This window comes from Rana temporaria, chromosome 10 (assembly GCF_905171775.1).
Source record: "Rana temporaria chromosome 10, aRanTem1.1, whole genome shotgun sequence".
Taxonomy (NCBI): domain Eukaryota; kingdom Metazoa; phylum Chordata; class Amphibia; order Anura; family Ranidae; genus Rana; species Rana temporaria.
The window spans coordinates 103,851,482-103,875,314 of record NC_053498.1 but is presented as its reverse complement, the minus strand read 5'-3'; the positions used below and the strand labels follow the sequence as shown (position 1 = coordinate 103,875,314).

At 40.9% G+C, this 23,833-nt stretch overlaps 2 protein-coding genes across 4 annotated transcripts in view; one reads left to right on the top strand and one right to left on the bottom strand.

Moving 5' to 3' along the window:
- The window catches only part of FAAP20 (FA core complex associated protein 20), a 56,890-nt gene extending 44,795 nt beyond the window's left edge, over positions 1-12,095 (top strand). Inside the window, exons 4-5 of the mRNA XM_040325899.1 lie at positions 5,686-6,494; positions 11,970-12,095. Of these exons, the coding sequence (XP_040181833.1) occupies positions 5,686-6,494; positions 11,970-12,042 (882 nt within the window). The 3' untranslated portion in view covers positions 12,043-12,095. The remainder of the gene's footprint in view (positions 1-5,685; positions 6,495-11,969) is intronic.
- A 3,038-nt stretch (positions 12,096-15,133) lies between these two features.
- PRKCZ (protein kinase C zeta) overlaps positions 15,134-23,833 on the bottom strand; it is a 390,682-nt gene continuing 381,982 nt past the window's right edge. For all 3 annotated transcript variants that reach the window (XM_040325896.1, XM_040325898.1, XM_040325897.1), the window contains one exon: positions 15,134-19,279. In XM_040325896.1, coding sequence (XP_040181830.1) covers positions 19,192-19,279 — 88 coding nt within the window. In that variant the 3' untranslated portion in view covers positions 15,134-19,191. The remainder of the gene's footprint in view (positions 19,280-23,833) is intronic.

Below are 23,833 nucleotides of genomic sequence, written 5' to 3'. Positions count from 1 at the left end.
CTCTGCTTGTTTGGGGTGAAGTTGTTTGATTTTTTACTGATACTGTTCCCACCTCTCGTTTTTTGACACTGCTTGGGGACGTTCCACTTGTCAAGACTTGAGAAGGCAGTGTCCGTCCATGGACGATAAGAGAAAATAGGATTTTTTTGTACTCACCGTAAAATCATTTTCTCTGTTGTCCATGGACGGACACGGCACCCACCCCTCCTTTTTAGGTTTGTACTGCTTGTTACGAACTGAGGCTGCATGCGGCAGGGAGGAGGGTTATGTCCAGAGGGACCGCCCCCTGGGCGGGGCTGTTCAACTCTGTTAAAGTACCATGTATTTAAATATCTAACATGTTTCTGCCTAGTCCTCTCCTGTAAACAGGAACCATAACCCACTTGTCAAGACTTGAGAAGGCTGTGTTTGTCCATGAACGACAGAGAAAAGGATTTTACAGTGAGTACAAAAAAATCCTATTTTTTTCAAGTACTCGCCGATTACCTATTCTTTTTTTTTTTTTTTTTTTTATGTCATGTGACAGTGACACATGTGTCAGTATTTTTTTTCTTTTTACAATTTATTTTTTATGTTTTGTTTTTTTTTTAGGTGGGGCGAGGTGAGTGGACAGTGTCAATGTTTTTTTTTATTACATTTTTTACAATTGTTTTGATTATTTATTGCATTTTTTGTTATCAGCCCTGTTGGGGGCTTTGGTGAGATATCAGGGGTCATAACAGTCCCCTGACATACCCCCTTTGGGACAGGAAAAGGTACTAAGGACACAGATTCCCCCATTCCCTTTCTCAGCAGCCTCAGCTGCACTGAAAATTAATTGAGAGGAGACAATGGCTCCTCTCCATTCATAAACTGAGACATCGTAAACACAGACTCTGTTAATTTGGAAAAGGAAGGAGACCGATTTCCCAGCTCCTACCTCTGCTCTCCATCCTGACAGATCGATGACAAAGGGAGCGGTAGAGGATATGGGGGGGGGGGGGACAGCAGAACAGAGATGGATAACTGGAGGGGGACAGCAGAACGGAGAGGGGCCTCGGAGGAAATCTGGAGGGGTACAGGAGCGGAACGGAGGAGGATACGGGGACAGTCGACGGTGATCGCGGAGTTGGGGGCGTTACAATCACCAATTACCCTGTATAGATTTCACTAAAGCGGCTAAAAGCCACGGGGGGTCCGCGGAGAAGCGGCTGTCAGGCTTTATTGAAATCTATACAGGGGTGATCAGTGCTTGTAACCCCCCCCCCCCCCCCGCACCGATCATCCCTGACTGTCAAGGTATCGGGTGAAGCATCGGAGCATTTGCCTAGTACCGATGCTAGTACCGGTATCGGCACCACTCTAATATACATCCACCAGTGACACTGTGGGACCTCAACCTGGTTCTGTCAGCTCATCAGAAACCACCCTTTGAACCTATAATAGCTATCCTTCTGCTTGCTCTCAGGCCCCGTACACACGACAGAGGAACGCCAAGTGCTTGGCACGTCGAGTTCCTCGTTGAGTTTTGGGATGAAGCCGCCGAGGAGCTCGGCGGGCCGCCGAGGAGCTCGGCGGGCCGCCTTCTCCCATTGAACAACGAGAAAATAGAGAACATGTTCTCTATTTTCTCGTCGAGCTCCTTGGCGGCTCCATCGAGCCAAAACTGTACAGACGACAGAGTTTCTCGGCAGAATCCGGGTTTTGACCGAGTTTCTCAGTGAATTCTGCCGAGAAACTCTGTCGTGTGTACGGGGCCTCACTTTCTTTTCCCACCATCCCTTTAAGACAAGTTTCCAAGTTGGCGATTTTGTGCTGCAAGAAAATACTTTATTTTTGCTTTACAGGAAAATTGGTGTCTTTAGGCCTTTTGGTGGTGGCATAGGACATTGTACTTCTATCCCTCTGTCCTGCTGTAGTACTTTGCAGTGAATTCCGTTCATTGTGTAGAAGTGGTGCATGGTGCCTTTCTTCCACCTTAAAGCGGGGGTTCACCCTATAAACCCCCAAAAAAATTTTTTTTCTTCTACCATAAAATCAGGCATTGTAGCGCGAGCTACAGTATGCCTGTCCCGATTTTTTTATCCCCGTACTCACCGAGTACTCGTACATCGAAGATACCGACTCCCCTCGGGGAATGGGCGTGCCTATGGAGACGAAGGATGATTGACGGCCGGCTCTGGCGCGTCACGCTTCTCCGGAAATAGCCGAAATAGGCTTGGCTCTTCACGGCGCCTGCGCATAGCCTGTGCGCAGGCGCCGTGAAGAGCCGAGACCTACTCCGGCTGTCTTCGGGGAGAGTGACGTGCCAGGGCCGGCCGTCAATCATCCTCCCTCTCCATAGGCACGCCCATTCCCCGCGGGAGCCGAAATCTATAATGTACGAGTACACAGTGAGTACGGGGGTAAAAAAATTGGGACAGGCATACTGTAGCTCGCGCTACAATGCCTGTCTCGATGGTAAAATCGTGTCACTGAGGGTGAACCACCGCTTTAACCAATACATTGTACTTCCATCTATCTGTCCTTCTCCAGTACAACCCAATGATATTTCCCCCCAATGTTTCAATGTGGTACAGGCTGTTCAAGTTTCCCTGTCAGCTCTTATTTATTACAGGTACTTATATAGTGCTAACAATTTACTTAGTGCGTTATGGGCCTTCCGTCATCAGGCGCCAGTGTCGCAAGGTTGCAGGCGCCCACATGGTCGTCGGTGCACACTTTTATTAAAAGAAAAAAATGAATTACATTTTTTTTTTCCCCTATTCATACTTAACTCGTGGATGGAGCATCAGACTGATGCTTCTTCTGTCCCCCGGCTTCTCTGCACTGAGAACTGAGCCACCGAACACCTCACTCCTCCCTGAGCAGAGCGATGCTGACTGTCAGCATAGCTTCTGCTCTGCTTCTCAGCGCTCATTGGAGAGGAGAGGTGCTGTCTCAGCAGCTCGCTGGGACACTGAGACTGCCATCAATCAGGGCAGCTGGTGGATCCAGACTTGGAAGTTGGGATGACGCGCTGCCTCGACTGATGGCAGTGACGTCAGCAGAGATCGGACTTCAGACCGCTCTCCGCTGAAAACGGGTCACAGGAGTGCAAAAAGAATTGCACTCCTGTGACCCAGAGGAGAAACCCAGCCTGAAAAGCTCAGGCTGGACTTCTTTTTAAATTTTATAAAGTGAACGCTTTGGCTTTGGTGGATGCGTCCTTTTGGCCGCAAGGTTTTGCAGCCTGCTGTTTAGAAGATCTGTTCCCTCTTTGGAGGTGTGTTTTTTGAGGTGGGGCTCCTGTTCTTGTCAAGCTCCTGTTACCCTGTTTGGCTTCTTTTGTGTTTAACCTAGGGTTTTCGTCCCACCCCTAATTTTTCCTTTTTGCCACTGTATGGGGATGTCCCTATGGTTCTGAATATGGAGCGCTGTGTCTGTCAATGAACGAAAGGGAAATGGGATCTTTGTTACCTACTGTAAAATCCTTTTCTCTGAGTTCTTTGACAGACACAGCACCCAACCCCTCTATGGAATTTTTGTGATACTGCTGGCTACTAAAATGGATGCCTATAGCGCAGAGGGGGATTTATACCAGCTATGACTGCCCATAGGCAAAGCCAATTTTTTTTTTTCTGCCTAGTGTCCTACTCCGGTAGAGGGCAATATATCCCTATTTTTCTGAATATGGAGTGCTGTGTCCTTCAATGAACTCGGAGAAAGGGATTTTACGATAAGTAACACATTTTGTTTTACTTTCTACTATAAAACATAAAAATATAAAAACATACTAAAAAAAAATGTCTTTAAAAATGTAGGCCAATATATATTCTGCTACATATTCTTGGTAAAAAATCCTAATAAGCATATATTGGTTTATGCAAACATTATAGCATCCTCAAACTATGGGATTTATTTATGTAGTTTTTTTTTTATACTAGCAATGGAGGCGATCGGCGACTTATAGCGGGACTGTCATATTGTGGCAGACAATCAGACACTAAATGATTCTGCCCACACCTGCCACCCTGTAGCAGTAAAAGTGCTATGGGGCGGTCAGCAAATGGTACAAGAACAAGGGATATGTGGTCACCTTATCAACCTCCTGTGTACTGTACTTAATCAATAAACAGTGCTGCGTTATAAATCGAAAACAATTAATAATGGTACAAGTTTAACTAAAAATGGTAATCAGTAAACATATAATGCTGAAAGTTCATATATAATATCTGTGACTGACTGAAGTAAATAAAAAAAATCAATATATCAACGGTAAAAAAATCCAAAGTGCTTGTGCTCTCCTCCACCAGTCTCACAGGCTGCTCATCTCACATCTGAGTCAAATCAGTAGTGTTCCCCTCTGGGGATAGAGAAGTCTGGCGTTGTGCTGGTAATCACTTTCCTCCTCCAAATCACCTATTCCCATGGGATAAAAACCCTGATCATCTCACCAAATATCGTGGATATGCAAAAGAAGGGAGGCAGAATCTAGTGCTCGCCGTTTAAAATGTTTAATTATATATATATATATATATATATATATATATATATATATATATATATATATATATATATATATATATATATATATATATATATATATAAAAAAGGGTAAGGTATACAACTCACAAAGATGGTGCTGTAAGCCGTGCAAGCTGAAAACACATTTCAGACACAATCGATTTCAATATGGCCTCGTTGTAACATCAGTGTTTGTTATCTGGTTTGATTTAGAGAATTGCACTTGTGTGCTTTTTAGCAGCGCTCCACTGTTATCAGTTATTGTTGTTCCCAAATCTCTCCATGGATCACAGAACAATCTCCCCACTCATGTTATAGGGGTGAGTAGAAGAGGAGGCGTTTGTAGTCCTGACTCGGTTACAGTAATAGTGAAAATTCTGCTCCTCCATAAATACTGTACATTGCATGAGCATTTTCACTCTAGGAAAGGAAGTACATTATTGGCGGGATCAGCTCTAGAAAGGACTCCTGTAGGGTTTTTAACTGCTATTTGGGGATCCACTTCACTGCATCTAAGCACAAAAAATGCCATTTAATTTCTAATATTTTCAAAGTATCCATCCATGTCTCTCTGTTTTGTTTTCCTGAGAAATCACTTTGATAAACACCCCCTAGCATTTCTAACTGTGGCAATCTTGAGTAAGGGCAGATGATTTATCTAGCATGTACTCCCTGGAATCCATCTGCCCTTAGCTCAGCAAGCAGGAGGGTATGCTTTGCTGAAAAAATACTCCTGGGATGTATGGCTTCATTTGCCTAGACCTGGAAACCAGGAAGTACCTGAAGAAATATATATATATATATATATATATATATATTAGTAAAAGGTCAGTCCTTTTGAAATCGGATATAATGTAACTCTACTCATGGCTTATTATGGCATAAACCTGCAGGAGACCCATTTGCATTTTTTTTCCCATGACCGTTAATTCTGCTTTAATATATGCACATATAGAAAACGGTTGTAACTTTTTTTTTTTTTGCCGTGGATTAAATCTCCCTAAGAAATGTCAGTAGGTGGTTCAGCCAATCCCAGCATCTACCCATACCCATTTGAAAAAGCAGGCCCATTTGTTATACATTGTTGCATCTAATTTGGGAAATCTCTGCGTTGTTAAAATTGCCTACATTACAGATATTTAAAACATGTCATGTGTCGTGTTGCATTGCAAATCCATATTTATACATCTTTAATTTTAGGTTGCTAGACAAGGACAGAAGAAGACAACTGTATTAGAAGTGTTTGAAGTTGGACATCAAAGTTTTGAATGGTTTCCATTGCCTACTGCTATTTCTCCTACTGTTTCAAAGGAGTCCTGCAGAACTGATCTTAGGCATGAGCCCAGCCAGAGCAATGAACAGTTAGCAGAACCTATGTTATCTAAATCCAGAAATCAAAGCCCTCAGTCTCTTAATGCTGTTAACAATTTGGAACCCAGCTTCAAGGTACCAGGTTCTAAGGAGAATGAGCGAGTCTGTAATAAAAACTCAACTGGGAATCATGAAGAATTGCAAAGTGGAGCCACAAAGAACATCAAAAAGCTAATGGCTTTTCAGAGGAGTTCCACAGAGGGTGTTAAAGCACCACTTGCCTCACAGAAAAGTTTCAAAAAGAGCATCAAAGTACCTCAAAATTTACAAAAAGAGTTAGTGGATAATATAAATGAACCAAAGACCTCTCAAAAAAGATCTAAAAAAGCCCTCCAAGGACCTAATGTGTCACAAAAGTTGTCTGAAAAGAATGCGAGAGAACTTCAGACATTACCAAAACAGACTGTTTACTTGTGGCCTACTGTAACATTGGCCAAAAATAGCAAAGGTATAGAGGAACCCAAATGTGAAGAACTTCCCACTCAAAATACGTCAGGGTTTAATGATCTGATGGACGTTGAAGAACCCGTTTCAGCAAGTGAGGGCAAATTGCAAGTGATGCAAGAAAGTTCAGACAAAACAGAAGCAGCAGGATCGCTGGATAACTGTCCAATTTGTCTGATGCAGTTTCCCAAACAGTAAGTAAATTGGCTGAACTGAGGGACTGAAAAAACTTTCTAACTTGACAAGTGGAGGTAGTAGAGTGATTTGTGGGTGTCAAATACATATAACATGGGTTAATTTGTCAGTCTTGGAGTTCATAATGAGAAGTCAAAGCCATGCAGATATCTCATTGAGAATGACAGGCAGGCAGTCACCAGCTGCTCATAGAGTGATTCACAGGAGCACTGTGACTTGTGATGTAGACAGTGATGCATGAAAAAAAGGAAGTGAGGAATGAAATCTCCCTTTAGGAGACAAAATATAAAAAGACACAGGTTCTAACCTTTTTCCTTGAAGTTGGGCTTTAAAGAGACTCTTACTTGCTTGACATGCACCCTTGCTGGCTTAAAGGGATTGTAAAAGTACAATTTAATAATAATAAAAAAAATAACAAACATGTGTATACTTACCGGATCCTCCTCTTTTCGGGTCCCCCGTCATGGCTCCTGGCCCTTCCTCGCTGGCCAGTGCCCCCATGGGAAGCCGCTTCCCATGGGGGCACTCATGCGTGCTCGCAGCGTTGGATTGAGATATCGGGTAAGTAAAAAAAAAAGGGGGGGGTGAGAGGGGTTGTTGACATCTAAACATTTTTTACCTTAATGCAAGGAATACATTAAGGTAAAAAAAAATGTTTAGACTTTACAACTACTTTAAGCTGCATATTACTTTGTTTACATATTGAATAAAGAGTAGAAAGATAAACTGATATGTCCTGGTTCATTAATGCCCACCTGACCAGAATATCTACAAGTAATGTTTATCAATTATACACACAATAGTTGTAAATTTTGTATAGCCAATCCTGTTATTTACGCACATCTGCAATAATACACATCTAGGCAGGCAAAAGACTTTGGCCGGGATTCAAATACATTGGCGTATCTTTAGAGCGGCGTAGCGCATCTGATATGCGCTACGCCGACGTAACATAGAGAGGGAAGATCACTATTCAGAAAGCACTCGCCGACAACGTTGCGCCGGCGTAACGTAAATAGGCCAGAGTAAGCCCGCCTAATTCAAAGTAGGTGGAAGGTGGGCGTGATGTATTTAAATGAATCGTGACCCCATGTGAATGAAGCGCAGAACGAACGGCGCATGCTCAGTATCACGTTGAATTTACTCCCTAACATACGCAGGCTCAATGCCTGTGACATGAACGTAACTTACGCCCAGCCCCATTCACGTACAACTTACGTAAACAACGTAAAAATCGACGACTGTTCCGACGTCCATACCTTAACATGACTTACCCCTGCTTTATGAGGGGTAAACTTACGCCGGACGTACGCCTTACGTAAACGGCGTAGCTTAATACGACGGGTGCAAGTACGTTCGTGAATCGGCGTATCTAGGTCATTTGCATATTCGACGCGTAAATCGACGGAAGGGCCCCTTGCGGCCAGTGTAAATATGCACCCAAGATACGACGGCATACTAAGACTTACTTAGGTCGGATGAAGCCATATTTCAGGCGTATCTAGTATTGTGAATAAGGCGCATAGATACGACGGTGCATCTCTACACTTACGCTGCGTATCTGTAGATACGCCAGCGTAAGTGTTTTCTGAATCCCGGCCTTTTATTTTCCAGGTTAGCAATAGGCTTTATAAGTCACCTGTTTGCCACCTCCTGCTTTGTTCATTGGACATTCTAGCAGCATCATTACTACTGTCCAATTGGCAGATGAGCTATACTGTGACCTTTCTCATTTTGTGAAAGTAGTACTTTTTGATAGGTAAACATATTTATTTCAACTGAATTTGGCATTCTCCAAAAAGAGCCACAGTGTTAGTACTGGTTGTCTCATAAGGCTGGTCATGGAACATGGTAGAGCATTCCTTATTTAAAAGCAAAGTATGGCCAAAAAACTCAAGGTGGAGACTCTCGCGGCTCCAAGTGAACTAAAAAGTGACAAACTGCAGCTCAATCTATAGTGTAAACAAATGCACAAAATGGAATGAAAAGAATGTGATGAGCGCAACAGTCTGCATATATAATAATAAAGTGGATCACACTGTGCAGAAAGCTTGATGATCCAAAGTCCAATAATAAACAGTGTAAAATAAGATTTTTATGATAATATAATAAAGTAAAGTGATGGAATCTTCGTGTTAAATGTACAATCAGTGTTCATTATGAATCTTCTATAAAAATGGTTCTTCAAATTTCAGTGCTCCCAGAGCGCTTACCTCCTTGCTGATCATATGTGTCTTTAATTAATCTCCTAGCTTTCTCTAATGTCCCGTTCTGGCTGTGTATTCCTTCCAGCAGCTCCACTCAGCCAAAAGCATGGTTTCAGAGGTAATTGGGGTATCCACAGATATATGTCTCAGCATGAGGATAAAGACGTAGAAAAGAAGCCTCCCATAGCGTGATAAAGTATAAAAAATCGATTTAATAAAAATGAAGGATCGTGTGCCAAACAATAGTGATTGCATTCGCGTTCCGCGTCACTTCCGTCCTTTCCAGTATGTCCGGCCCTATGAGGGACCTCCGGAACCCTGCTTGGAGCTGCTGGAAGGAATACACAGCCAGAACGGGACATCAGAGAAAGCTAGGAGATTAATTAAAGGCACATATCGGCAAGGAGGTAAGCGCTCTGGGAGCACTGAAATTTGAAGAACCATTTTTAAAGAAGATTTAAAATGAACACTGGTTGTACATTTAACACGAAGATTCCATCACTTTACTTTATTATATTATCATAAGAATTATCTTATTTTGCACTGTTTATTATTGCACTTTGTTTAATTGAGCTTTCTGCACAGTGTGATCCACTTTATTATTATATATGCAGACTGTTGCGCTCATCACATTCTTTTAATTTCAAAGTATGGCCAAACCTTTCTTTTTCTGCAGTCCTGTGACCCAGATTCAGCCAACAGTGGCTGACATTACAGGGCCAGTCCAGGTTCTGGAAGGATCTCGACTTTAAGGTTGGGATCAGATGCCTGACTGGCAGCTGTCTCAACATGCAACCAAGAGCCTGAGCCAGCCACTCCCCCTCCACAGCCCAGTGATCCGGTGAGTGCTGGAGGGGCAGAGCAGATAGCAGTTATTGGCAGTCACCATTCTCTGCTCAATAAAGACCAACAACTAAGTGATCAGCGGTCATGTGATGCTGCAGCCATATAGGCGAGTATGTAGGTTTTTTTTTTATATCCCACAGTACTCCTATTAAGATAACTCCAGTGTAAAAGGAAGCATTTGTGTGCTGGCAATGCGAAAAAACACAGCATACAGTGGATATAAAAAGTCTACAAACTTGTTAAAATGTCAGTTTTCTGTGACGTAAAAAAATGAGACAAAGATAAATAATTTCAACACATTTTCTACCTTTTTTATGTGACCTCTTAACTGTACAACTCTTATTACAGCACTCAGTCTTTTTGGGTATGAGTCTATCATATCAGCATGGCAAATCTTGACTTGAATCTTCTTTCCAAAAACAGTCCAAATCTGTCAGATTGTGAGGGCATCTCCTGTGCACAGGCCTCTTCAGATCACCCAACAGATTTTCAATCGGATTCAGGTTTGGGCTCTGGCTGGGCCATTCCTATACCTTAATCTTCTTCTGGTGAAGCCATTACATTGTTGATTTGGGTGTATGCTTTGGGTCGTTGTCATGCTGAAAGATGAAGTTCCTCTTCAAGTTCAGCTTTCTAGTAGAAGCCTGAAGGTCTTGTGCCAATATTAACTGGTATTTGGAGCTGTTCATAATGCCCTCTACCTTGACTAAGGCCCCTATTCCAGCTGAAGAAACAGCCTCAAAGTATGATGCTGACACCACCATGCTTCACTGTGGGTATTGTTCTTTTGGTGATGTGAAGTGTTGTTTTTGCGCCAAGCATATTTATTGGAATTATGGCCAAAAAGTTCAACCTTGGTTTCATCAGACCATAACACCATTTCCCACATGCTTTTAGGAGATTTCAGATGCATTTTTGTAAAATTTAGCCAGGCTTGGATGCTTTTCTTTGTCTGTACCCCATAGCCCAGACATATGAAGAATCCAGGAGATTGTTGTCACATGTACCACACAGCCAGTACTTGCCAGATATTCCTGCCGCTCCTTTAATGTTGCTGTAGGCCTCTTGGCAGCCTCCCTGACCAGTTTTCTTCTTGTCTTTTCATCAATTTTGGAGGGACATCCATTTATTGGTAATGTCACTGTTGTGCCATATTTTATCCACTTTATGCCTGTCTTTAATATGTTCCATGGCATATCTAATGCCTTGGAAATTCTTTTGTACCCTTCTCCTGACTGATACCTTTTAACAATGAGATCCTTCTTATGCTTTGGAAGCTCTCTACGGACCATGGCTTTTGCGGTAGGATGCAACTAAGAACATGTCAGGAAAGACCTACTGGAAAAGCTGAACTTTATTTCTAGACACTTTAAATGATGTCAGGTGTGTACGGACTCATATTTAATATGAGTTTGAATGTGATTGCTTAATTCTAAAAATGGCTGCATCACCAGTTTTATTTTTTTATTTTTACTCCCCCCCCCCCCGTCCCCCACCCCCTAAAAGATTTTAGGGCCAGATTCACGAATAATTGTGGCGGCGTAACGTATCGTAGATACGTTACACCGCCGCAAGTTTTCATCGCAAGTGCCTGATTCACCAAGCACTTGCGATGAAAACCTACGCCGGCGGCCTCCGGCGTAAGGCGGGCCAATTTAAATGGGCATGTGCCATTTAAATTAGGCGCGCGCCCGCGCCGGACCTACCGCGCATGCTCCGTTTCCGAACTCCCGCCGTGACGTCATTTTTTCGAACGGCGACGCGCGTAGCGTAATTCCGTATTCCCGGACGGCTTACGCAAACGACGTTGATTTTTAAATTTCGACGCAGGAACGACGGCCATACTTTAGACAGCAATACACTTGCTGACTAAAGTTAAGGCACCAAAAAAAAAGTAACTTTGCGACGGGAAACTAGACTAGCGGCGACGTAGCGAACGCGAAAAACGTGCGTGGATCGCCGTAACTCCTAATTTGCATACCCGACGCTGGTTTACGACGCAAACTCCCCCCAGCGGCGGCCGCGGTATTGCATCTTAAGATCCGACAGTGTAAAACAATTACACCTGTCGGATCTTATGGCTATCTATGCGTAACTGATTCTATGAATCAGTCGCATTGATAGAACAACAGATACGACGGCGTATCAGGAGATACGCCGTCGTATCTGCTTTGTGAATCTGGCCCATAGTGTATTTTTTCAACAGTTTTGCAGTTTATAGGTCACATTAAAGGTGGAAAAAGTTCAGAAATGATTTCTTTGTCCCCTCCTTTTTTTTTTTTTTTACATCACAGAAACCTGACATTTAACAGGAGTGTGTAGACTTGTGTATATTTATCATTTTCTAAATTAATGTAAAGTAGTATATATTAAAGAGAATTTTGGATATGTAGAACTAAAACATATTTTCCTCTTTAACAGGTTTGCACAACTTGATATGGACAGCCATTTGGCTCAGTGCTTGTCAGAGACAACAGTTGATGTGGTGTGGTAATGTAATGACCTGTATAAAGATTAAAAAAGAACAATAAATGCCTTGGGACTCTTTATGCTTTAATAACTAAAGTAAAAAGAATGGTTGTTCATTGGTGGGCCAACAGACCTAAATATTCCAATGTGTTCTAACTGTGGGGGGGTTGGGGTGGGGTGGTACTCACAATAGCAGATGACAGATCGTGGTTCCCAGCTTGTAGGAACTCACGATTTACATCTCCTCTCAGAACAGGGATGTGTGTGCTTACACACACACACACGTCCCTGTTCTGCCTCTCGTGCCCGTGATTTTCACGAGCATCGGCACACCCGCTATTCTGCTTAAAGGAACCGACATACAGCTATGATGGTCCGCAGCAACGAGCCGACCTGCCGCAGTAAAATGACGGCGACTGGTCGACAAGCGGGTAAATGTAACCATATTGTTACACATGGAGGCGCCTCTCTTCTATTTTATACTCTGTAGTTCCTGCTGGATTTTGCATCTAATCTCCTTGTGGAGGCTTCCATTTTTGGATGGACATTGCTATAATCTTTTTATATGGACTATAAAATGAAGAACTTATGAATTAAATGGTTGTGGAACAAATTATTTGAGTTTCCATTATTTCTTATGGGGAAATTTTCTTTGATATACAAGTGCTTTGGATTACAAGCATGCTTCCGGAAAGAATTATGCCCACAATCCAAGCTTTTACTGTACCTTTTCCAGTGCAGCACACTCACTGCACACCAGCTGATAGGCAAGTTGACTGTCCAAAGTATTTAGTAAGAGGCGTGGTGAGTTTTTTGAAGTTATCATTTTTTTGTGTCACAATGTTTTCAAAATGTTGCCATATCAAGTTATTTCTTACATGCAGCATGGCCATACTTACACCCCAAAACACATTCTGTTATGCCTCCCGAATCTGGGGATGTGAGAGGTGAGACTTTTTCACAGTAGAAACACACACAAAATGACCACATTTTGGAGAGTAAGTACCTCAATGTATTTTTTAAGAGGCACAGTGAATCTTCTGAAGGCTTCATTTTATTGCCACAAGTGTTTGGAAAATACGGAAAGAAAATTATTTTGAGAGTTTGATTGCATACGATGGGGGTTATTTACGAATGGCAAATCCACTTGGCATTTGAAAGTGCAGTCACTGTAGATCTGAGGGGGACATGCAAGGAAAATAAAAAACAGCATTTTAGCTTGTACACGATTGGATGATCAAATCAGCAGAGCTTCCCTTAATTTCAGATCTACCCCTTATGCTGCGTACACACGGTCATTTTTCGGGTTGTAAAAAATTACGTTTTTTTATGTCATTAAAAACGATCGTGTGTGGGCTTCAGAGCAATTTTCGGGGTTCTGAAAAACGGACAAATTTTTTTTTTCGAACATGCTCTATTTTTTTGGGTTGTAAAAAATGGTTGTGTGGGCTTTAACAACGTAAAAAATCCGCGCATGCTCAAAAGCAAGTTATGAGACATGAGCGCTCGTTCTGGTAAAACTACTGTTCGTAATGGAGTAAGCACATTCATCACGCTGTAACAGACAGAAAAGCACAAATCGTCTTTTACTAACACAAAATCAGCTAAAGCAGCCCAAAAGGCGGCGCCATCCAAATGGAACTTCCCCTTTATAGTGCCGTTGTATCTCACCACGCTTTGCTAGAGCATTTTTTTTTCATGATCGTGTGTAGGCAAGGCCATTTTAATGATCGGGTTGAAAAAAACGTTGTTTCTCTTATTGTCCATGGATGGACACAGCTACTTAAATCTTGACAAGTGGGTTACGTTTCCTGTTTACAGGAGAGGCCTAGGCAGAAACATGTTAGATAATTAAATACATGTTACATTAACAGAGTTGAACAGCCCTGCCCAGGGGGCGGTCCCTCCAGACATAACTCTCCTCACTGCAGCATGCAGCCTCAGTTCGTAAAAAAGCAGTACAAACCTAAAAAGGAGGGGTGGGTGCGGTGTCCGTCCATGGACTCAGAGAAAAGGATTTTACGGTGAGTACAAAAAATCCTATTTTTTTCTAGAGCCTGAAAACTTCATTTTTTAGAACCCGAAAAATTATCGTGTGTACGCGGCATTAGATTTAGAGCGAGTGCACTTGTAGTGTAAAAGTGGATTTGCCTTTTGTAAATAACCCCCAATATGTTCACCTTGCAGAGTCTAGCTGCATCTGGAAAAGAGCTGTTTGGCTGTGTTAACTTTGCTGTTGTTACTCCCTTAATATAATCAAAAATGTCAACTCTACACCAAGGATTAATGCATCCCATCTTGGGCTGGTAGCAGTATAGGAAATTATGTATGCACATGTAGACTTTTAGGTATTATTATACAAGTGCTCTCACCCTCTGCCATAGGTGTACAGAACACACCATTTTTTGTTTAGGCAAAGCATAATGCAGGACTTTTATTGGGGGCCTCCTCCTAAGAATACTGGGTAGCCTTGGCTGCAGTATTTCACTTGTTGGACAAGCATACAAGGCACAAAGAGGGAGTGAAATTATAATTAATCTGCCTAGAAAAGGGTTTCTTAATGGGCAAAAAAGTTTTAAACTTATTACCAACTACTTTTCCCAAACTTTAGTGCGTGGCAGAGACACACAGCAGGCTCTTAAATATCGCAAAGCAGGTTACAGTTAGAATCTTCAACCTTGCCATACAGATAGGAAAAGATCAGGAAGAAAGTTTTACCTTCTCAACTTCTTCTATGCATATATGCTAGGGGTGTGGTATAGGGGGGTCTGTAGGTCTGCAGTTTTTAAATGAGCCAGCTACAGCACTCAAGTGCTTGGGCCTGCTTTAGTGGATGATTATTTGTCCCTTTTATCAATGACTTTGTGTTATTCAGGAAGCCCTAGGGCTGCTGGGGAGTTATAGTATTAATATGTTGTGATATTTTATGGTCCTTAGTGGCTAACCTACCATGTAACAACCTGTGGTTAAATTACCGGGTTGCTTAAAGCTACAGCTTAAGAATGCCCTGTGTATTATATACTTGGGTGAGGGATTCTTTTCTAGAGCCTATGTATTTATTGTAGACAATAGTTACTTCTAAAATAGGTTAAAAAAAAAAGAAAGAAGAGCAGAAACATTTTTCAATAAAGTCTTTAATGTGCAAGAATATAAATGATCTTAGTTGTTTAATGGATTAGTATACCATCCTCTGCACAATTAACTTAGTTAGCAAGGTCTTAACTCATTTCAATTTACAAAACTACAAGAACATATTTACTGATTTACAATCATTAAATTAGCTATAATGTTCATTTACTATTCCAAATAAGACGACTAGATAATTACCAGAGCCATATTTTTCAATATATTAGTCATCCCCCCCAAAAACCAATATTAATTACAGCCTTCATTTTCTTTAATTTATAAAACAATTACTTTTTATATATATAAAAAATTTCCCCTTCATTGTGAAACAAAACATTTTTTCATACACTTGCATATGAGCAACAAAAACTGTTTGGCAACACAGGAATATTTTGTAATGCCTTAAATTAAATGTATAAAATCAAGTTTCTTTTTTTTTTTTTTTTTCGTGTTAAACTTTTTAGCAAATATACATCTGCTTTCTCCATCCCGCACAAAACAAGCACATGAAGTTACACAGGACCAAACCCTTTACACTCAGTGTTGCAGCATAGTTCAATCCAACACACAAAACTGCAGCGATCACTCAGGAATCACACTTGAAAGACAGGGAAAAAATTACAAATTTGAGGAACATCTAGTTTGTGAAAGGGTGGACTTATTTTCAAAAATCTTTTTATCAGTGGGTACTTCTGGATATTTTGAGTGATTTTTTTTTTTTTAATTGTGCATTAAAATGGGCTTGCTGCAAAACCAAAAAGTAGAGACGGTTCCTCTGCAAAGAAGAGACATTACTTGCCTGCTTTGCAACCCAAGCTGCGGATCTTTATTCTCAATTGCTACAGTGCAAACATCTGAAACGCTGAAGGGAAAATGTCATATGATAAAACAACCACTTTCTGGACTCCTGCGGTTCCTACCACCAGCCATGTCATTCATTGTAGAACACAGTAATGATGTTGGGGGCTGCTGGAAAGAACCACACGGTTCAGTGTGAGGCACTAGGAAGCTTCTACTCCCAAAAGTGTGTCAGATGAGGAGGATTCTCTAGGAACTGTAGCTTTTGAATAGAGTGAAGATGGGAAATCAGGACAGGTAAGTAGAATATCACTTCTTTACTGGGACCTTCTTTTCTAATTCTATAACAGGTTTGCTTTAATAGAGTAAAAGTGATTTGAATGGACGGCCTTAGGATGTTAAAGTAAGGTTAGAGAGATGGGAGCTGGTTCTGGGGCTGTTATGTGTGAATGTATATTTATTTTTGGAAGGGGGTTGGGGGTGTCCAATAGCAATTTACATCTCAAGGTTCTCAGGTCCCTTTATTTCTTGCAGCCTTTACAAGTGGGGTCCAGTTTTCACTGACAGATTTTTCTCATGGACTGTATGTGACAAAATCCTGCAGAAAAAATGAAACTCCATGATCACAAGACCCAGCAAAACTGGGAACATTGTGTAAAATAGGCCGACTTATTAAGCAAATGTATGTATGTAAATAAGGCAAAAAGCAATGTGCAGTAGCAGCTGATCATCAGTCCTTTAATCAATGATTAGTCTAAAGTGATTTGATCCCACACGAACAGATCTGTAAACAACCGTTATATTCTAATGCTGTCTACACACTAAGGTCAGTGTCCCACCTCTGATTTTGTAGCAACTATAGATTTATTCTCCTTAGTGTTTTTGTTTGTCTGTTTCCTAGAAAGTACAAGCAAGTGCCAGCAACAGAACCACTAGACTCAGTAGCTACTCATATTATCCAATGCAGCTCCTGATGACAATGGCACACCAGCAAGTTGTAGCTGCATATAAACGCGTTGTGGTCAGGTTTCCTGCTACAACCTTCCAGACATGGCCCCTTTGTCAATACTGACAATTTTTTATTTATTTTTACCAACTTCAATTTTGTGTCTATATGGCTACATGTAGTTGTGACTGATTGCTAGAGTAGGCCTTCACACTACATAGCTGGTGTTGACTTGATAGATGGTGACCTACCTAAAACTATCTTATATGTACATTGCTGTAAGCATTCTCTGCTCATCAAAAATATAATTCAAAGATTAAATTAACTATAAGTCCTATGGATACCGTTCAAGGCATTTTCAAGGGCTGAAAAGCAGATTAAGAATCAGCTGAGTGCAGATAAATCCACATTGATTTGAGAATGAAACCGATTGTTATGTAAAAAATGGTACGCTGTGCTTTATAAACCTGAAGAAGTGAAAGTTTTGAGATTGGTTGCTATAGCAACAAATCACGTTTTGTTTTTGTTCCCTAACCCACACTAGAAAATGTCAACTAAGGCTGGCAAGGTGACTTTTAAATGCCTTAATTTTTCTTGTGGTATTGTACCTTTTAACCTCTTGACTGTATCATTGCTGTGCCTCAAACTAAGATTTGCTTTGGTCATGAATTTTTTTTTTTTTTTTTTATTTGCTTTCTACTTGAGATTCAGTATTATAAAGCAAGAAGTGAATTTTACATAAATACGATGTGACAGCTTTCAGACAAAACTTTATAAAACATTTTACACTAACTTGTATAGAAGATCTTTGGGAAGTGATATAATTTATTCTAAGCTCAGATGGCATGGCTGTCAGAAAACCACCAGTGCTATATAGATGCTCATCTCTATGATCAGAACTTTTTCAAGCAACAGCTCTGCTTCATAGCTGTTACTGTGCAAGTCTGGATCTCCTTTGGCTCTCACTGGTCAATCCAAACAAACTAAAAGCAGAATACCACAGAAGGACCACTCTTTAAATGTAAGCAGGTCCCCAAAACAACTTGAGCATTTTTTTATTTTCTTTAATAATTTAATTTGATTCACCTCCATCAGATTAAGATGTGGGTTAGTGGATCATCTACAGAAAAAGGTTGCTGCAAGCAGTCTCTACTCAAGTGCTGGTTCTGTCACAAAGCAAGTGTATCCTGTGTAAACCTTAGAATATTACCTTAACCACTACTCCGACATTGAACAGCAGTTTTTAAAATGGCCTACCACAATTCCAAAAGGCCTTAATAAATCAACCTCAAATCTCTCATGTTTGGAATGTCCTGTGTAACATGACATATATGGGATATGTAACGGATTTGGCGGTCTCCTTGTGACCAGCAGCTACAAAACAAAATAAATCGGATAACAACTAGAAAAAAATGTGCTTGACAAGGATGCAGGCTATTATGCATTAGAAGTGAAAGAAGAATACAATTCCACCTGTTAAGGCTAAGGGATTTGTTATCAGGATCTATGGCTGGGCGGCTTGATCTGCATGGAATACTGCATTAGAGCTTACCCAATTAGCAAAATGTCATACATTACAAGCTAAGAGTTAGGCACATTACATTATGGATCTTAAGAAAGCCATTCAAATGTGCATTTTTTTTTTTTTAACCTCCCAACAAATTGTTTTGGTTTTTATTGCCTTTACCATAACCAGACATTCTAGAATTTATCTTTAAGTGCAATATTGCTGTGTTAGCTTTTGTTTGTTAATCCAAATATTTATCTACCCTTATAACTCCAGTGCAATTAATATCTTAGGTTTCCAGTCAATGAAAAACATGTATGTAACCAGTAGAAACACAGCTTGCCTTAATACCCCAATTTTATAAGTGCCATGTAAAGTGATTTGGGGAGGATAAAGTAAAAAGTTCACACCAGGTCCTTTCCTTGGTCTCCTCTCCTCTTGGTTTGCAGCACATGGCATCTAATGCACTAATGGAAGCGGCTTGCTTACATGATTGCCTGAAATAAAGAGTTCTTCCACGCAGGTGCCCTCGGATGGAGTTGTCATACATTGTAGACCCTTCAAAGAGGCAGGCACAAAAAGTGAATCCCTTGTGTAACTCAGCCGGAGAACTGTCTCTTGGTCTAAAAGAGCAGCCAATACCTGGGGGAGAGATCTCCCCCTCAGCAGCTAATCCTGTAGTGCTGCTCAGTACTAAGAACCTGGTGTCAGTTTTCCAGCCTCGCATGCATATACTGTAGTTAAGGATACAAGTTTGGATCAATCACGGTTTTATTTTTCATAGATGTTAAGGTCCTTCATACGGTTTCCTCCGTTGACAGCAACAATGGGTTAATGTATTCAAATCCTTCAAATTCTGATTGGTCTATTCGTTTTATTACATCTCTGTAGAAAGAAAAGGGTGGAAATTAGTTATGTGATGTGCATCATACAGCTAAAAGTACATCTTAATCACTACATTGTTTATTCCAGCCTTTTTCAACCAGGATGCCTTCTGGGATCTTCAGGGGTGCCTTGGCAAAATGAAAAAAAAAAAAAAAACGCCAGCAAGCTGGTAGGTGGATCTCGTCTGCATTTTTTTTTGTTACACAAAGCCACAGGTTTTAATTTTTGCACAATGTGAGCCAGCGTCTAGGATTCTAATAAATGATGATATCATAAATTGTTAGGGAAGACATTGAGCACCCTTCTCCCTCTGCACTGGGGTCACATTAGCTGACAAACTCTGGAATACTAGTCGGTATCAGTGTGCAAAGGTATATAAAATAAATCATCTCAAATGTTGGGTGTTCTATGTGTGTCGGTGCCGCTGCTTTATGTAAAACCATTACATTTCTTTTAAAATTTATAATAGGGTGCCTTGAGATTGTGCATAATTTTAAAAGATGCCATGACTGAAAAAAGTTGAGAAACACTGGTTCATACTGTATAAAGGACAATAAATACAATGATATAATATGGACAACTAAGGATAGTTCACAGATCAGGTTGGTTCTACATACAGCTATCCAACATTTCAATTCCAATTAGAACCCCTTCACACTGGTGCATTTTTGCCGCGTTTTCGCGGTAAAAATAGCGCTATTAAAACGCTCCAAAAACGCCCCTCATTGAAAACGCTGTAAAAACCAGGGCTGTGGAGTCGGTAGATAAATGTTTTGACTCCTAAATGTTCCGACAATCTAAATTTAGTAGGAGTCGGAGTTGGAGTCGGTGCATTGTTTGCAGACTCAGACTCCAACTCCAGGTACCCAAAATTTCCTCCGTCTCCACAGCCCTGGTAAAAACGCGGTAAAATTGCGGTGTTTTACCGATATTTTAACGCTCCACTATAGGCGTTTCCAGTGTGAAAGGGCTCTTAGAGCTTTGTTATAGAAAAAAATGCTGTCAGGAGGAATTTTCCTGCAAAAGACATTAAATTGTATGTTGCTTCTGAGATGCATGCTTTTTACCTAACTGCCATGTTTCTTCTGAATAAACACTGAACGCATGTGCAACTTAGTGTAAATTCTCAGCATGCCATGGTACTAGGGATGAAATAACTCACTGGAATGACTAATCAAGATGGCCGAAGGCCATGAATCAGGAAGAAAACGAAGAGGTATCGACGACTTTCCTCTTCTTTCTTTTTTTTTAGCATTTATGTACATGTTTTTCTTTAGTATGGGCAAGACTGTTAAAAATTAAATTATCTTTGGTCAAATACGTATAAATTACAGCAGGGGTAGGCAACCTGGGGTCCTCAAGCTGCTGTGGAACAAAATTTCCAATGAGGTGTGGCACTTACTCCCAGAGGCATGATGGGACTTGTAGTTCTGGAACAGCTGGAGGGTTGCCTACCCCTGAATATTAATATTATGCAGGCTTCTATACAGCTAGTAGGTGGATTCCCATTTGCTTCATGTGAAGCTGTGCTGTAAAAAGCCCATTGTTTTCAAAACCTTAAAAGCAGTTTTTCGCTCTGTTTGAAAAAAAAAAAGTCAGCCACTACAAATTCTGTAGCGGCTGACTTTAACTAAAACAGCACTTACCTGTCCAGAGGTCCAAACTGTTTTTTCACTGGTCTTCGGGTACCCAGCATGTTTAGTGTGGGCAGCTGGCTGCCCGTTGTGAATGGTCCCGCAGCCTTTTGGGGACCTGTGATGTGTCCCAGCGGTTGCACAACACATGTGACACATTGCCACGACTGTCAGAATGAAAACAATAATTCTAGCACAGGGGCTCCTGTTTAAAAGCTTTTACAGCTCATCAATTTAGAGTTAAAGTGTCACCTTTTCAATCTCGCAGGCATACACAATTTTAAGACTTAAAATGTTTTGTATTTATTTAGTCAGCATAATCTTATATTCTACCAGAAAATGGCTAGTATATTGTGTTTCTGGCCCTAAAATTTTATTTTGTTCCTGAAAATTTGCATTTAATATTATATAAAAATTTGCAACTATCATCTTTTTAGTCTACAGGGCCTCTGCTTTCAGAAAATATACAATATTCTGGGGGTTTAAGTAATTTTGACAAAAAATAATATTTTTAGATGTGTGCCAAAAAAAAACAAAGACAATTTCTGTAGAGCCAAACTGGTTAAAGAGGCTCCCCCAAAAATTAAATCAGCAGCTACATATACTGTAGCTGCTGACTTTTTAATATAAGGTCACCTATCTTGTCCAGGGATCCAGCGATATCGGCAACCAAACTGATTCTTCAATCAGCCGCACTGTGCTTTCTGGATGGTCCTGTGTGCGTCTCCCAGAGGGCTTGGGGAAAGAGGAGAGAGTCTGGCAATAGTTGTAGTGGGTACCTGTCAAAACCAGGCACTCTTTATTTTGGTTTTGTAAAGCGTGGGGAGGGATTAAAATAACTGTCAGAGGTTTATTACTTTGTGTGTCCCAGTCAGGGAACTTCACCCTCTTTGTCAGGTTTACCAGTATCCTTGTTCAAGTATCAGTTTTCCTTTAGGCTAGGTTCAACACATGTCCAGTTGCGGTTTTCAGTCAGTCTTTAAAAGGAATCTGGTGCAGCTTTGTTCACTGGTTAAGGTGCAAATTTTTACTTTACTTTTTACTAAAATCACACAGGAGGACCCTTTTCAAAAACAGGCCGCAGCTACCCTGGATATGTGTTAACTGCAGTGTTAATTTTGTCGACTAAAATGACTATTTAATCAAGACTAAGACTAAAACTAAATTGAAATTTAAAGTCAAAATTAACAACTGGTCTGTAGTGCATGTTCATACCTCAATACCATAAATAACATATAACATTTTTCACTCCAGCAGTATATAATGAGTTTGGAAATTGTAGAGAAATGCTTAAACTATGCATTACAATTTAACTACACCCATTCGATTTTAGATAAAATGAGTCTTAGTCGACTAAAATGTCCTAGAGATTTATTTGACTAAATACGACTAAAACCAAAACAATTGCAGAAGACTAAAACTAAAATGCCATTTTAGTACCAAGACTAAAACAAAATCAAAATGTTCTGCCAAAATTAACACTGGTTAACCGTCTCCATTGCAAGCTGGTCCGGTTCACATTATGCAAATCAAATGCAGGCCAAACCTTATCCGATTTGCATATATGCAAACCGAGCCTTAGGGCTCTTTCACAATTGTGTGCGCGCAAAAAGTGTTGCCGATTAGATAGTGGTAGGTGTGCAACAGCAGGAGCTTTGTCAAACAAAAATAGAGCACAATAGTCCTTCTATACAAAATACTGAAAGGCAGGGAGCTTTTGTTTGGGCTAGGGCTGGCTTATTGACCACCCCCAAGAGAGACCATTTGCTGCATCTGGATTTTATTTTTTAAAATTCAGCCGAGACTTCAAGAAAGCTTTCACCACTTTCTCCGGAAGATTTACCACCTACTTCCTGACCAGTCCATATTTTGCAATCCGGTACTACGTAACTTTAACTGACAATTGCGCAGTCCTGCAACACTATACCCAAATAAAATGTCCCCCCCCCCCATAAATAGAACTTTCTTTTGGTGGTATTTGATCACCTCTGCGGTTTTTAATTTCTCTTCCGTTCATGGACGGACACAGCAGCATCTTGACCTTAGGGTATTATCCTCCTTCTAGGAGATTGACTAGGCAGAAAAACAGCATGTTAAAGGGTCACTAAAGGAATTTTTGTTTTTTTTGCTGAAATGACTGTTTAAAGGGTATAGAGACATAAAAGTTAACTGATTCCTTTTAAAAATGATTACAAATAGATAAAAATCAATCATATAATGTGCCTGCAGGTTAGTTTCACTTTTAAACTGGTTTCATGTTCCTGTGAACTAGAGAGACACACAGAACAAAAACAAACAAATCCAGGGCAGTGTTTTGTTTTTATGAATCTGATTGGTTCTGTTAAGTTTTAGACACACAGTAATGACAGCTTAGACCACAGTGAAAAGCTCCCAGTACTGTGGTTATAAGGAGCCAGACAAGCAGGAAGTGTGGAGATCACAGCAGAATTACAGCTACTTCAAAGCAAAAACGAACAATGAGGACATGAAACCAGTACTGCAGTAAGGTAAAGGAAGCTATTTAGCTAAAAAAAAAACATTTCCTTTAGTGATCCTTTAAGTGTTAAAAGGTTGCCTGTGGAAGGGGCTCCTGCTTTCAAGGACCCCGCAGATAGGAGAGCTGAGGCTGTGGCCCGCTTCATGTTCATGGTGGTGGGGTCGGCGGTAAGACCGGTCTTGGCCGGGGCTCTAATGTCTTACACTTACTGAGCAGGCAAAGTTGTTGCTTCAGGAGTTGGAGGAGCATCAGGCTCCTCCAGACTGTGTGGCGCTGGCCAACCAGTTGGTGCAGGGCCTTAAATTTGTCTGCGAGTCAGCCCTGGATACGTTTCCCTTGCTCTCCAGAGCCTCGGCCTATGCGGTGGTGTTGCGCCGTCTGATCTGGCTAAAGTGTTGGTCCGCGGACCAGTCTTCTAAGAAG